The 13,475-nt window shown below is 44.5% G+C and overlaps 1 protein-coding gene across 1 annotated transcript in view; it reads right to left on the reverse strand.

The window, feature by feature from the left end:
* Window positions 1-13,475, reverse strand: part of reln (reelin) — an 85,147-nt gene that overhangs the window by 18,597 nt on the left and 53,075 nt on the right. Inside the window, exons 10-29 of the mRNA XM_079272118.1 lie at window positions 13,198-13,438; window positions 12,800-12,945; window positions 10,836-10,987; window positions 10,626-10,741; window positions 9,669-9,877; window positions 9,017-9,145; window positions 8,813-8,922; window positions 8,522-8,588; window positions 8,023-8,256; window positions 6,822-6,983; window positions 5,857-6,093; window positions 5,521-5,713; window positions 4,658-4,770; window positions 3,293-3,430; window positions 2,951-3,137; window positions 2,070-2,275; window positions 1,746-1,917; window positions 1,302-1,508; window positions 934-1,169; window positions 112-269 (exon numbers count right to left, since the gene is read on the reverse strand). Of these exons, the coding sequence (XP_079128244.1) occupies window positions 112-269; window positions 934-1,169; window positions 1,302-1,508; window positions 1,746-1,917; window positions 2,070-2,275; window positions 2,951-3,137; window positions 3,293-3,430; window positions 4,658-4,770; window positions 5,521-5,713; window positions 5,857-6,093; window positions 6,822-6,983; window positions 8,023-8,256; window positions 8,522-8,588; window positions 8,813-8,922; window positions 9,017-9,145; window positions 9,669-9,877; window positions 10,626-10,741; window positions 10,836-10,987; window positions 12,800-12,945; window positions 13,198-13,438 (3,413 nt within the window). The remainder of the gene's footprint in view (window positions 1-111; window positions 270-933; window positions 1,170-1,301; window positions 1,509-1,745; window positions 1,918-2,069; window positions 2,276-2,950; window positions 3,138-3,292; window positions 3,431-4,657; window positions 4,771-5,520; window positions 5,714-5,856; window positions 6,094-6,821; window positions 6,984-8,022; window positions 8,257-8,521; window positions 8,589-8,812; window positions 8,923-9,016; window positions 9,146-9,668; window positions 9,878-10,625; window positions 10,742-10,835; window positions 10,988-12,799; window positions 12,946-13,197; window positions 13,439-13,475) is intronic.

The following is a 13,475-nucleotide window of genomic DNA, read 5'->3' on the forward strand; positions in this document are numbered from 1 at the left end:
AGAGAATAACATAGGGAATCAGAAGGTATGTTATATAAAGATACATGGAAAATATGATCTATTTTATTGCTTTCAGTTTCATCGTTTTCCCTTCTCTATCTGTAATTGTACCTGTGTATCCCATATCACAGAAGCAGACTCCAGAGATACAATCTCCATGTCCCCCACAGTGGTTTGGACAAGGCTCAGAAATATAGACCCCATCCAGGGCGAAAGGTGGGGCATCTCTGTACATGCTGCTCTCCTGGAACCAACGGAACCTGGTTTTACTGTGAAAATGAGGGCAAGGGGGTAAGGGAAGGAGCTAAATACAGACATTTAAATTGACCAGTCTATAACAAATATATATTCTGGGGCGAATTCACAAAGAATGGCTTGCGTCCGCTGATAGCACCATGAATAGTGCATCATTTGCAACTGCTATCTGCCCCGTCTCAAGATCAGATTCACAAAAGATACTGTATTGACATTACAGCACAAATACGTCCATAACGTTTTGCAGCCGAGTGCAATTTTCCCTTCTTTTGCATCTGATTGCAATTATCAATGTGGCAAATTATAAATGAGCCTGAAGCCAATGAGTCGGTTGTGAGGGGGGAGAATCAGCCTGAGCCAGAGGTCTTGTCAGGAGGGGCTTGCCAGAGTGCTACTTCCATCCAAACCTCCTGAAGGCAATTAAGAGAGAGGAAAGGGACAAATGTAAGCCCAGGATTTGGGAAAGGAGGGAAGAAATCATTTGTTGATTCATTTATAGAGTAATCTTATTTTAACCCTTTGCGACTGTTTTTAAAAGATTCTTTAGTTTTGTTTCTGCAGGTTTAGCTGCCGCAAAAGCCCCACAATCCTTCTGTGAACTCGCCCCTCATGTGTCTGAGGATTAAAATGACGCTGACATCGTTGCAAATCCAATTGCATGCCTGTTACCATAGCTACCTGGCTGCAACATTGCGTGGTATGACCACAGTGACCCTGGTCCACTGTTCATAGTCTCCAGTGTTGTAGACAGTGGGCTCTCTAAGCTCACGACCACTGCCCTCACAGACACCTGCCCCTGGGGTTCCTGGGTAACAGCCCTCTCGGATCAGCGCCCAGCTGCGACCGGCATCATGAGAGTACTGCAGCATGACTGGAGCCGACGCGCTGAACTCTGACTCGCAGCCTATGTTCAACTAGTAGGGGAAACAGTGGACAGAAAATGAAAGAACACCTTAATTCTGGTTAGTTGGTATTGCGTGCATGTTTTTTTCAAAACTGCACCTTAAAAATGCCTTTCTAGTTTTTTAAACTTTCCATGTGAGTACCTTAAACTGAAGTGAGTAGCGAGGGCGCAGGGCCAGGTCTCTGGTGACGGCCACCCTGTTCCCATCGGAGCGCCCAAACACCATGGCAGAGGGCGTTGAGGCACAAAAGCTGTTGTTGCTTTCCTTCTCCATGCCTTCATTACCCAGCATCAGCCACACACTCATCTGGTTCAGAGGGTAGTCGAATGCTGGCTTCTCGTAAAAGTTCTGTGGAGACAGAAAACACCCAAGTTTATTGAGGCGTTACAGGTACCAGTGTCTCGTTACAGGTACCAGTGTCTGCAGCAAAGCATATTCATCATAAGATGAATGGATACATTTTTGGAAAGATTCAAGGCTTTATGGCTGTTCCACACTTTCCTCAACAAGAAAATACATATATAACATCTCAAGATGAGAGCAAATGACAAGTTAAAGGAAAAACTGTTGAAATAGATTCCTGACCTGTGGCAGAGTTGGATTGGCCATGGGGATGATGTGTTTCTCCCTCTCTGACAAAATGATGATGTCATCGATTGCCCACTGGTCATAACCGTCCCCAGAGTGAAGAGGCTGCCACCAACGGAACCTTGTGCAGGGTGTCTTAGAGGCCAAGGGAAGCTCATAGTGGACAAAGCTGAGAAGGGAACAGAAGAGACAGATTATTGACGTTTCTCTTCCAAAAATGCAAACCTCACAGGCACGTCTAAAACTATTTTCCTGTTTTGATAACAAGAAACAGTAAAAGTAAAGATGAGGAATATTCATTTTCTTCTTCAGGTTTCTCACCGAGGCTTTGTGAAGTCAGTGAAGTACATCTCAGCGATGAGGCCCCAGTTGATGCCTCCGTCGTTGCTGTACTGCAGCAGCACTCCTTCCTCCCTGCTGTCTGCCTGGTTACACTCGGCAGAGTCTCCGCCCACCCGCAGGTAGAACTGCACAAACTCCGCCCATTCAGTGTCCAGGTCCCAGCTCACCAGCTGCCTCAGTCCAGCCTGACAACACACAAGGAATGATCACCGAGGAGCTGCAACACATTCTGTTTGGTGTGTTATTTTTTTATATTCCAAGGGTCACACTGTATCATGGCAATTTTTCAATGGTTCAAATATTATTTGTTTGTGTTGGGCAGCAAACTCTTGAAATGGAAACTTTGTAATCAGTCGATTTCCAGCTATGTTTGCTAATTTGGAAATATGATGTGGTTGATACAATACAGAGCTGACTGAAAATTGCGTGCACCCTCCACCCAGTAAGAATCAATTATTCCATAAAAACATGGAAGGATTAAATAAGATCCATATGTTTTCAGGGTAGATGCAATTCAGAGGTCAAAGGTCAACAGTTTTTGGCAGGAAAAACTAGAATGTTTGCACAATCCTCGACATTACTTATTTTCACAACACCAAATGTGTTTACATTTATAATTTGGATCTGTATTTGCACCAAAACACACATGAAATTCATGTCCCTGATTTCTTTCTTCGAAAAAAAGCGTCACGTTAAGAAATTGTTAAAAAACTTCTGGGATCTGCACCTGGATCTTCACTAAAAACGTGGCATAGATTTCCCCCAAACTTTACCTTCATCTGTGGATGATGTCAACCTTGTTGGATACCTTGACAACAAAACAATTGACATTCTTGAAGGCAAGTTAATAGTTGTTTCACCTTGCTGAAGTACAGGGACGATCCAGATGAGACCACCCCACAGCCAACGTCAGGCGTGACCACCTCTCCACCAATCACCTCCTGCCATGTGGCCAGCAGTGCATCCTGGGACTCAAAGTCAGAGAGTACACTGGAGGAGAGGGGGGAGGAGGGCTGGCAGTCTGTTCCAGAGAAACCGTCTTCACACCTACAAGAGAAGAGAGTGGCCGAACTCATTATCGTTGCTCTGGTTTCATCTCTGCTTTAATCCCACAAACATCACTCAGAAGATATTTTTCATGCCTTTGAGTTGAGTAAAATCCTTAAGGAGTTTAATGTGTGTGTCTGTGTGTGAAAGCTGACCTGCAGTGTCCATGGTCACACCAACCGTGTCCGTGGCACATGTTCGGACACTGCTGGCCGATGTAGATGTCATCCAGGGCCCACTCGTCCTGCTCTCCATAGTAGTTTTGGATCCAGCGGAACCGTGTGGCACTGGACCTGAACACAGAAAGTACACAATCACAAACATAACCTAGATTCATACTATAGAAGCTGAATAAAATGTAATGAAATACTGTCAGTGACTACTCCATCATAACTGTTAAAAAAAACCACAATGTAAAAAGTGCATTACATGATCTCATAAATTGACAGTGGTTGCTACCATGTCAACCACAGCATCATGTGATACTCCCGAATCTACTTCTTTACTGGGGATAGAGATTTGTGGATTTAGTGTTCTGGCAGGTAAAGATTAACCTTATCGCATGTGTGAATTTCTATTTACCTGTGTGTGTGTGTGTGTGTGTGTGTGTGTGTGCCTGGGTTAATATCATCCTCACATCATCTCTGTTAAAGGTCGGCTGTGGATGTGAATGTGTGTGCGGTGTGGATACATGCTTGGACTGTGAGTGCCTTGCAGTTTCGCGCATGTAGAGCGATGACGAATGGCTGTCAAAGCGTAGATAGTCAGGTATATTGGGGGTTTTATAGGAGGCAGCTTTCTTGGCTCGCTGCTTCGATGACCCATATCAACTCAGACCAGCACCTGATCATATAGAACTGGCCACGACTATTTTATTATCATTTACTGCCATGACCCTGTGACCTCTCATCACACCCTGCAGGAGATTAGACCGCCAATTCATTTAGGGGCTGGGTGGCAGAATGAAATGGAGGTGGAGGTCACAGTGCTCCGCGTGGAAGGTTTATGTGATTGTTTGGGTTGATATATGTGCGAGCTAGGGCTGTAACAGAACAGGTATTCCTCAGGAACTGGTGGGTACAGGATGACTGGTTCAGTAAGGGACTTGTTTCAGTTCTGGTCGCCCTTTAAAGTGAAACATTACAGTGTTATTATCTTTATACAATGCAATTACAGGCTGTGTCCTAAATCACTCACTCATTCACTGCTCCCTACTTACTATCTAGGGAGTTCTATGTAGATGACAATATAGAGGACTCTATAGTGAGGTCATCAGCAAGATGAAAAAACACTCACGGACACTCGGGTCATTTTCTCTGCAGCGTTAATTACATCACTGCTGTCCCACAATTAAAACGTGCCAGAGCTGTAATAAATACTGACATAATGTTTACAATATTATGTCATATCTATTCATTTGTTTATTATCTCTATTTTGTTCTTGATGATTTTCAAAATGAACAGAAGGAAATGTTATTTCTTGTTTTGTTGGAGCATTTAAGGCATTTTGAGCTTCTTACCATGTCTTCTGAGGCAGAGACAAAGTGATGCGTCTCCAGCCTTTGAACTCTGATGGATGGTAGACACTGGGAGCTGTAAACTCAGCGCAGCTCGTCATGCCAGGCAGACAGGCCTAGTGAAAGAAATAACAGCTTTCATTAAAAGACACTGTTCATCGGATACTCATTTTGGGGGGAAAAGGCGTTGCTTAATGTTGATTACTCAGAATTCATAAAACACAGTTTTTCATTTGCCATTGTGGACTTAGCCCCTCAGTGTGTGCATAGAAAAGGCTAAGGCAGGATTACAGTATTTCTGATCTTGAATATTGGAACACAAGTAAGGATTAGAAGTACAGGACATTCAATGAGTGACATTCTGCAACTGCCAGATGACTGCGTTTTCATGCACATGGGAGAATTAGAGAAAATTCACTGATGGAGGACTCATTACGCGCTATTCAATTCCAAAGGCAATACAGATCTTGGCAGATACTTTGGTGCCTCATGAATATTCATGAGCCAGTTGTGATCGCAGAAAATCTTTGTTGAATCATGGGAAGATAATCTGCTTGCTGATTCAAGTGTTGCCATGTATTTGCTAATAGTAGGATGATAAAAAGTAATTGCAATAATTTCTCATCTGAAACAAAGTGCCACATTTAAAGACTCTCATTATTTACATATTATTACGGAGGCTGTAATGGATAAATCAATATTCATGATCATGAATAAATTATACGTTTCCTTGTCTTTCTCGAGGACGACTTGGACAAGTTTTAGTCATAAACAACGGCGTGAGCCTGGCCGTGAAAACAAAAAGGATCGGGTGTCATCGATCACTTAACATGGGGAACAAAGTTGACTGTGTTTACGCTCCTTACCTCTTTGACCAGGTGCCAGGTGAGGCCGTGATTGGTGGAGAACTCCAGGCGCACCTGAGTGTCAATGTGAGGGGAGGGCTCGCGACCACAGCCCATGACCAGTGAGAACTGTACACTGTAGGAGGCTCCGATCTGCATTGACTGAGTTTCCACATAACGAATACTGGAGCCAGGGCTGGGCTCACCAGAGAAACTAGAGTAGAACACGTCAGAAGAGAGAATACCATACTGAATATTATGTGCAGAATTGTTGTGTGATTTTAGCATCTAAAAGCTAAAAGCTTTGAAATGCCATTGACGAATACAGTATTTGTATCAGAACATTAAGTCTCCCACCTGAGGGTCCAGTCATGCTGGCAGTAGGGCTGGACATGGCCAAGATAGAAACCAAGACTCTGGGTGACGTCCAGCACGTTGCTGAAGTCGAGACTGATGGTGTTGAACAGCACGGAGGTCATGCTGATTTCATCCAGGGCCCACACATCGTGACCGCGGCCTGAATGGTATGGCTGCCACCAGCGGAACTGCACGCCGAACTTACGAGCACCGGCCGGGAGTTCAACCGACACGATCCTGGTTGGGGGAAGGGATTATTAAAACGGAGCTTTATTGACAATTAATGGCAAGTTAGCTTGAAGTAAGTAGTGCATATAGTCACATCCGCACAAACGTGAGAATCGTGTATTTGGGGTTAGTATCCATAATGGCAAACATTTTAGCTAGAATTAATCACACAAGCTGACTGCACTGGGAATTAGACTCTGACTTGGATCTAAAGCCTGCATAATCGCAGTCTGTTTGGACAATGTTAAACAGATTTTTGACACAATGCAGATGGTCAATATAACCAAGATTTATGAACACAGCATCTGGCATCACTCTTTAGATTCTTATTGCCCAATCTGTTCACCACAAAGACCATTTTTTCCTCTTTGCCAAGACTGATTCCTGTATGTTGGTGTTTTGTACAAACATACTAGAAAGAGTAACAACCTGCAATTGCACCTGCAGGTCAGATAGTTGTGTAAAACTTGCCTCTGACTCATTGGCCCCCGTTGATCTTTCTAGTGGCGATGAAGAGCTCTGAGACCCGGCCTGCGCAGCTGGAACCCAGCCCACTTTGTCTTCATTACACACATAGACTGCTCTAACTGACTCAATGGGTCCCAGTGGCTTACACCTCCAGCACGCCATTAGCAGCGCAAATGTGTGTGTTAATGGAGTCTTAGTATCTCTGCGGAATCATGAGCATACAAGTGTCTGCACGCACACACAAACACACACACACACACACGAGGTACCTTGGCTCATGGAAGCCTTGGTAAGCGTTGTGCTGCAGCAGCGTCCAGGTGATGCCGTGGTCTGAGGAGTAATGTAGCAGGACTCCCTCTCCTGGCTGGTCTGGGGCAGGACATGAGCTCAGGGTGCTGCGGCTGCCCAGGCGAAGCGTAAACTGTAGGTACCTGCAGAGAGTGAAAGCAAGAATATGAAAGACAATTAAAGCAAGAAGCAGTAGGGGCGGGTAAAGTGAGAAGGGGGAGTGCAATAGCAGTTGGGACGGACATAGTGTAAACAAAAACAAAAATGAGACAGAAAAAGAGAAGAGGGCAGGTTGATGAATGAGAAGAAGGAAAGGTAAGGTGACCAAGAGTCAGGAAGGAGAGAGAGAGAGAGAGAGAGAGAGAGAGAGAGAGAGAGAGAGAGAGAGAAAAAGGGTAGACAAACAGAGTCATGCAGAGTAGACAGGTGGGAGGGAGGTGGCAGGATGATGGATGAGATGATTAAATGAATGAGGGCAAAATTAGATGAGGAGGTGGAAGGAAATAAAGACCAAGACAGAGAGAGAGAGAGAGAGGGAGAGAGAGACAGAGAGAGAGAGAATGAGAACCAGAGTTCACATCAATGTGTCCGTGTTAACTGTACATAGTTCTAAAGTAGCAGGAGTTTCCATCCTTTCATGTGTTCTTCTATGTTTTGGCAGACGTATTGTCATCTATACTAATGCAATATTTATTGTAATTCCCATCATCTTTCTCGGGCTGCCAGTCACCCTCCAGCTCTCTCCGTCCTTGGCTGAGCAGTGCCTTCAATAGCGATGCTGTTTCCTCTTTCAGGCAGCTGTTCACTCAATCAGCCAGGAAACTGGCATTAAATATGGCCATCAGGTGGCACACTGAGAGCTGCAACAGGCATAATCAATCTAACACAGATGCCATATCTAACTTCACCGTTCCCCCTCTATCTTTCTCCCTCACATTTCCATCCTCTCTTTTCATCTCTCCTCTCATCTGCAGTCCCCCCCCATGATCACAATCCATCTGCAGCATAGGGACCCGGAGTGTGGATAGCTGACTGGCTGGAACATTTGCAGTATCAATCAGAAGTAAAGCCAGATGATGAAGACAAGCCAGAGTTTTACAAAGAAATATTTTGGTGGCAAGATCAGCATATTCAAAATCGGCTTGTGTGCATGCCGAACATGTTCATGTACAAGTTTATTACCTGGCCTGGGAACTGTCCAGTGGAGCGGTAACCAAGTGTCTCCTGCTGTCTCTGTTGAGGACCAAGGCCTTGCCGCTGGCCAGCACCCCACAACCAAAGCTGACCTCAGCCCCACGAAGTGAGGAGAAGCTGTGGTAGGAGGAGAGGCGTGGGCTGGAGAAGCCCTCCGACAGGAAAGCCGGGAAGGTCTGGGAGGCAAGCTCACAGGCCGGACCACTGAAGCCTGGGTCACATCTGGGAGGTGGAGAGAGAGTGACGAGGAGAGGAGAAGAGAGGAGCGGTAGGAGGGGAAGACATGACACATTCAAATTAGTTAAGGATATAAACGAGAAAAAGAAGACAGTGATAATGAAAATCCATCAATAAATCATAACCATAATGCAATTTGATTAACTTTGAATGGTGATTGGTGCTGGAAGGCATTAGGTGGATAACGAGCAGACTCGTTTTGAAGGAGAGACATTGGATTTATTTGGTTTAATAAAAAGCAGATCCTTACTTGCAGCCTGTGCGAGAACAATGTCCTCTCCCAGAGCAGAAACGAAGGCAGGCTGGACCAAGGTACACTGAAGCAAAACACAGGCATGGAAATTACATAATTAGATAATTAAATCAATTTATTTTTCTGCAAAAATATACATTTTTGAATACTGAGATAAGCTGTAATAAAAACATGTCTGTGACCCTAAACACATTCTTCTGGAGGAGGTTTTGGAGTCAAACTAAACATAAAAACAATGGGTGTATATGGCACTGAGTGCACCATGTGAGCTGTATGTATAGTACGAACCATTGTCTATAGCCCACATGTTGCCCAATCCAGTGCCAGCCTGTTTCCAGCGGAAACGTGTCGTCTCTGTCAGGGCAGCGTTGGGCAGGGGGATGGAGATTCTGGTCCACCTGGAGAGACAAAATACAATATGCATCAATCCAAATTGACAGACTGATACATATAAGTACAGTCACACACAAAGATCTGCAGACTCATTCATACCCGCTGTAGTTGTCAGAGGAGTAGATGGTGCTGTGAGGTAGATGAGGTCCAGCACAGAGCTCTGGCAGACACTCAGTGTGGAGCAGAGACCAGGAGCGACCGTGATTGGTGGAAAACTCCAGACTCACGCTAATGGGAAACAACAGACGTCTCATCTCAACATTTTCAAACTAAAATAAAGTAAAATGACTCAAGTGCTCCAATTTAGATTCGATAAGAAAAAGTAAATGAAGTCTTCCATTGTAAAGCCTGTCCCTTTACTCCCCAATTTAAAGCATTTGAAGCTTGAAATGAGTGCAAGAGTTTCAAATCTGGTGCATTTACAGCAATGGTTTTATTAATGTGCCCCGTCCCTTATCAAATAAACACAATCTTAAGAAACGCCTTAAACTTACATTTCTTATTCTTAGAGGGCAATTGATTTCAGACTTCTCTAGATGCCGCTGTTATGAAACATTCAAGCATTGTACCCTTAAGTTCCCTTTGTAGCATTAACCCTACCTGAACTAAAATAACTGAGTCAATCAAAGGTGTCTCACTTGGCATGTGGAGGTCTCCTTTGTTGCAGCCCAATTTCGTGATTTTGACATGAAAAGTGGCAATATTTTCACATAAAAGCACTGCCTAACCTAGTTTTAAAAATGTGTCACACCTGTTGGCAGGCTGGTAGGAGCCACAGCCGAGGTTGATGGAGAACTGAGCAACATGCGTGTGGGTGCCAGGCAGCACAGGGAGCAGCTGCATGAAGTCCACAGCCCATACATGGCGGTTGGCACCCCCATGTGACCGCTGCTCCAGGCAGAACTGGGTGACTGTTGTTTGCAGCTCAGTGGGCAGCGCCACCGATACCACCGCAGGAGTCTGACATCGAACAAACAGAGGATAGAACAGATCAGACCGGAGGGAAGATACTAATTAGAAAATAGTGAAAAGCCGTCAGTATTTTTACAATCAAAATACCCCAAGGCTGAAGATGATCTTTTTAAATTGCTTGATTTGTTTGACCAACAGTCCAAAACCAAACAATATTCAGTTTGTTATTAAAAAAAGCAGCAGAACCTCACAGATGCTGGAACATGCTGGTAAACATTCAGCATTTTTGCTTAAAAATGACATAAATGATTGTGACCTGCCGATTACAAATCTATCAATCATCCAATAGTTTCAGCTCAAATGGAATGACTGGGAATGTGAATGCACTGGTTCAGGAGTTACGCATGTTTCTGTGAGAAACAGAATGACAGAGTGACCTTTCAGAAGTCACATACTTTACACACATCAAAAGTTACTCCAAAGTTTTGATTCTTTATTGATTCTATTCATCTGAACAACACTGCTGTTGCGATCTAGAGTATCTTGGAATCTATCCGAGAAACATTCGAGTAAATAATTCCACCACGGTAACATGCTGCCATTTCATGAAATGTTTTGAACATTATGTAATGTATGGTAGGACAGTTGGACTAAGAATAAAATATAACTGCTGTTAATGCAATTTACTGGTATACAGTAAAGCGAGCACTTCAGGCCTATTATCTATAAGGTTTTGATGGAGTACAAGTACACATTGTTGTGTGTGTGTGTGTGAACATGTGTGTGTGTGTCGCACCCTGTAAGAAGAGTAAGGAAGGGTGTCGAGGGCCACACGTTCCCTCCTGCCTTCAGACCTTCCAAACAGAATCACGTCGTTCTCATGAGACTCTCCTGGATCACAGTCACCACCACCTGAACACAAACACACCATGTTTATGCAATGTAACATACTTGTGTGCAAATCTACCATCGCTTAAGACAAATAAATGAGGGGGGGGTTCCGTACCCATGATAAAGTAGAAGCGAAGGTTTCCATAAGACGTGGTGTCGAGGTAGGGGGTGCACACTCTCCTCCGGCCCTCTTTCTCAAACACTAGTGCCGAGCCCGACTCAATCTCTCCACACTGGGTCCCGCAGACAGCTCCCTCTATGTCCCAACTGGGTAACGAAAACAGACAGCGAGGGCAGGTTGAGTAAGTAAAAGAAAATATTCATGGCAAAAGGTTTGACATTTATATATGTAAAATAAGGGGTACATGAAGTATGTGCCCGTATTTCAACAACATTAATAAGAAAAGAAAAATGTTAAATAAAAAAATTCAAGCAATCATGCCACAAGATGTACTACTCGTAAAAACTTAAATAATTAGTCGTGCAAACTCATATTTTTCACAGTAAGATGGTTTATGGCCTGAATATGGTTTAAAAGTAACAACTTAGAAGGAAAATAAGCCTGAAAATAACAACGTAATGTGAATATGTAATTTACAGTCATGTTAATAGAAAAGTAAACAGCGGCGCTTCATTGATTGCTAAATCTTAAGCACTTACCCGTAACCAAACATTAACCCCAAATGAGACTTAATTGGCCGAGCACACGGAAATCATAGGATGCAAACACCTGCGTTTAAAGATTGCATTTCCCCGAGGAGTATTACTCAAGTCAGTCAACAGTTGCCATAATTTGCAACTTGCCAGTAAACAAACACACAATGCCAGTAATAAATAAATCACCTGCAAGAGGACTTACACATGAAGGACAGGCGCGTGCACACACACACACACACACACGCGCACATACAGACACATATTTCTGCACAGCGGAGAGAGGATCCTCATTAGCAGTGACAGAAGTTAACTCAGTGTGTCAGCCCTCTCCTGTGTTCCTCTACCTCCCTCTTTCTCTTTCGCTCCCCTTTCCTTTCCTTGCGTCTCTGTCACGGCCACTATTGGGTTAAATGACACTTAGTGGAGAGGAGCCTTAACACAAGCAACAACTCTCCCCATATACCTCACACGTGTGTCAGCCCATGACGCCTGATAGGTGAGAGATAGCATGCAGTGTAGCCCGTTGGCATGCTGCAGGAAGGTGTGAGGGGGGGGCGGGGGGGGGGCGGCCGTAGAAATACCCTCCTGTTTTAGAGCCTTCTCATTAATGAAAAAGCGTAATGACAGACCTGGTGCATGAGGTCTGTTCATTACTCTCTGGCAGTAACGCTATCTATCACCTCTCTCTTATTTTATCTCTCTGCCTCTTGCAGTGCCTCCGACTGTGTTACCTTGCTGTCCGCTGTCCAGTGTGTGTTTGAAAGCAAGAATGTGTGTGTGTGTGTGTGTGTGTGTCTCACTCTGAACAGATGGACTGCTGTCTCTGTAGCAGTCAGAGGCATGGCATTCACCTGTGTCAGCCCCCATGCTTGACTTAAACTTGTGCAACACGCTGCATGTCGCATCGCTTGGCATATGACAAGTGACAGGTGTCAAAGCATGCATGCACACGCACACACACACACACACACACACACACACACACACACACACACACAAAGACCTGAGCGCTGATATGCTACCAAAAAGAATCTGTGTTAACTCTCTCTTTCCCAGCTATTATATGGCCTGGTGTTAAATCACTGCATCAATTATCATCACAAACTGACCCTACATTCATTAAGGATGATGTTTATGTGGGTTTGAGCTGGCTCTGTAGATATATTGTTCTTTTAACTCCATAAAATACTCCTGCCTCAGGTCCGGCAACCTGAAAATCTCTACAGATTGGCATTTGATAATGTCGTACTACAGGTTTTTGTTGTCTTTGTAAATTATTTCGTGAGTTTGACCTTTCCCTGTAATTGTTTTGTTGTGTTTCATGGTGTTCTTATGTGCAATTGTAAATTGTAATGTTTAATCTGTTCAAAATGATGCCATAAAGGGGGTGGGGGAAGAAATGAGACCATCATCTTGGCTTACTTCGACGGTGGGCTTTCAAAGTCTTCCTCCCAGTAGCTCCTTCCCTCCTCACGATGCAGGTCGATGTCTCTGGTGGTAGCAAAGCTGTGGCCCACTCCCTCGCCACCATGGAAATACAGGGCATTGCCCTCGGACTGACAGGCACGCTGGCAAATAACAACACAGGCGTTAACACATGCAACACTTTACCACATTTGCAGAGCAGTGTCTTGAATGTGGAAATGTTTTTCTCTTGCTCCTCATATGGTGTTTCCTCTGCTTTAACATGCAGCAGAGCAAAAGTTGAAAAGCTGTCTTTCGGGCAACAGCGAGTTTCTTCATTTGACTGGTCATTCGGACATCTATCATATTTCTTTGTAAATGAATCCATGTAAATGTACACTGATTTATCTGTGTACCTTGACGGTAGCTCCAGGGAAGAAGAGCCAGTTGGCAGTGTCTGGAGGGTCCAAGTTGTCCTCCATGAGGGGGGCTCTGTGGGCAGCATTGACCAGCAGCACGTTGTCCAGCCCCCAGCAGGACTCGTAGCCTTCGGGGCCATGGGGGACCTCCTGAGACCAGCGGAGACGAACGCCATACGCCTTGGATTGATGTGGCAGGGGAAGCAGGTGGACAACGGTGCTGCTGTTGGTCGGGGCTCTGGAGGAGAAGCATATAACATGAGGGTCTTGTGTGT

This window comes from Melanostigma gelatinosum, assembly GCF_949748355.1.
Source record: "Melanostigma gelatinosum genome assembly, chromosome: 1".
Taxonomy (NCBI): domain Eukaryota; kingdom Metazoa; phylum Chordata; class Actinopteri; order Perciformes; family Zoarcidae; genus Melanostigma; species Melanostigma gelatinosum.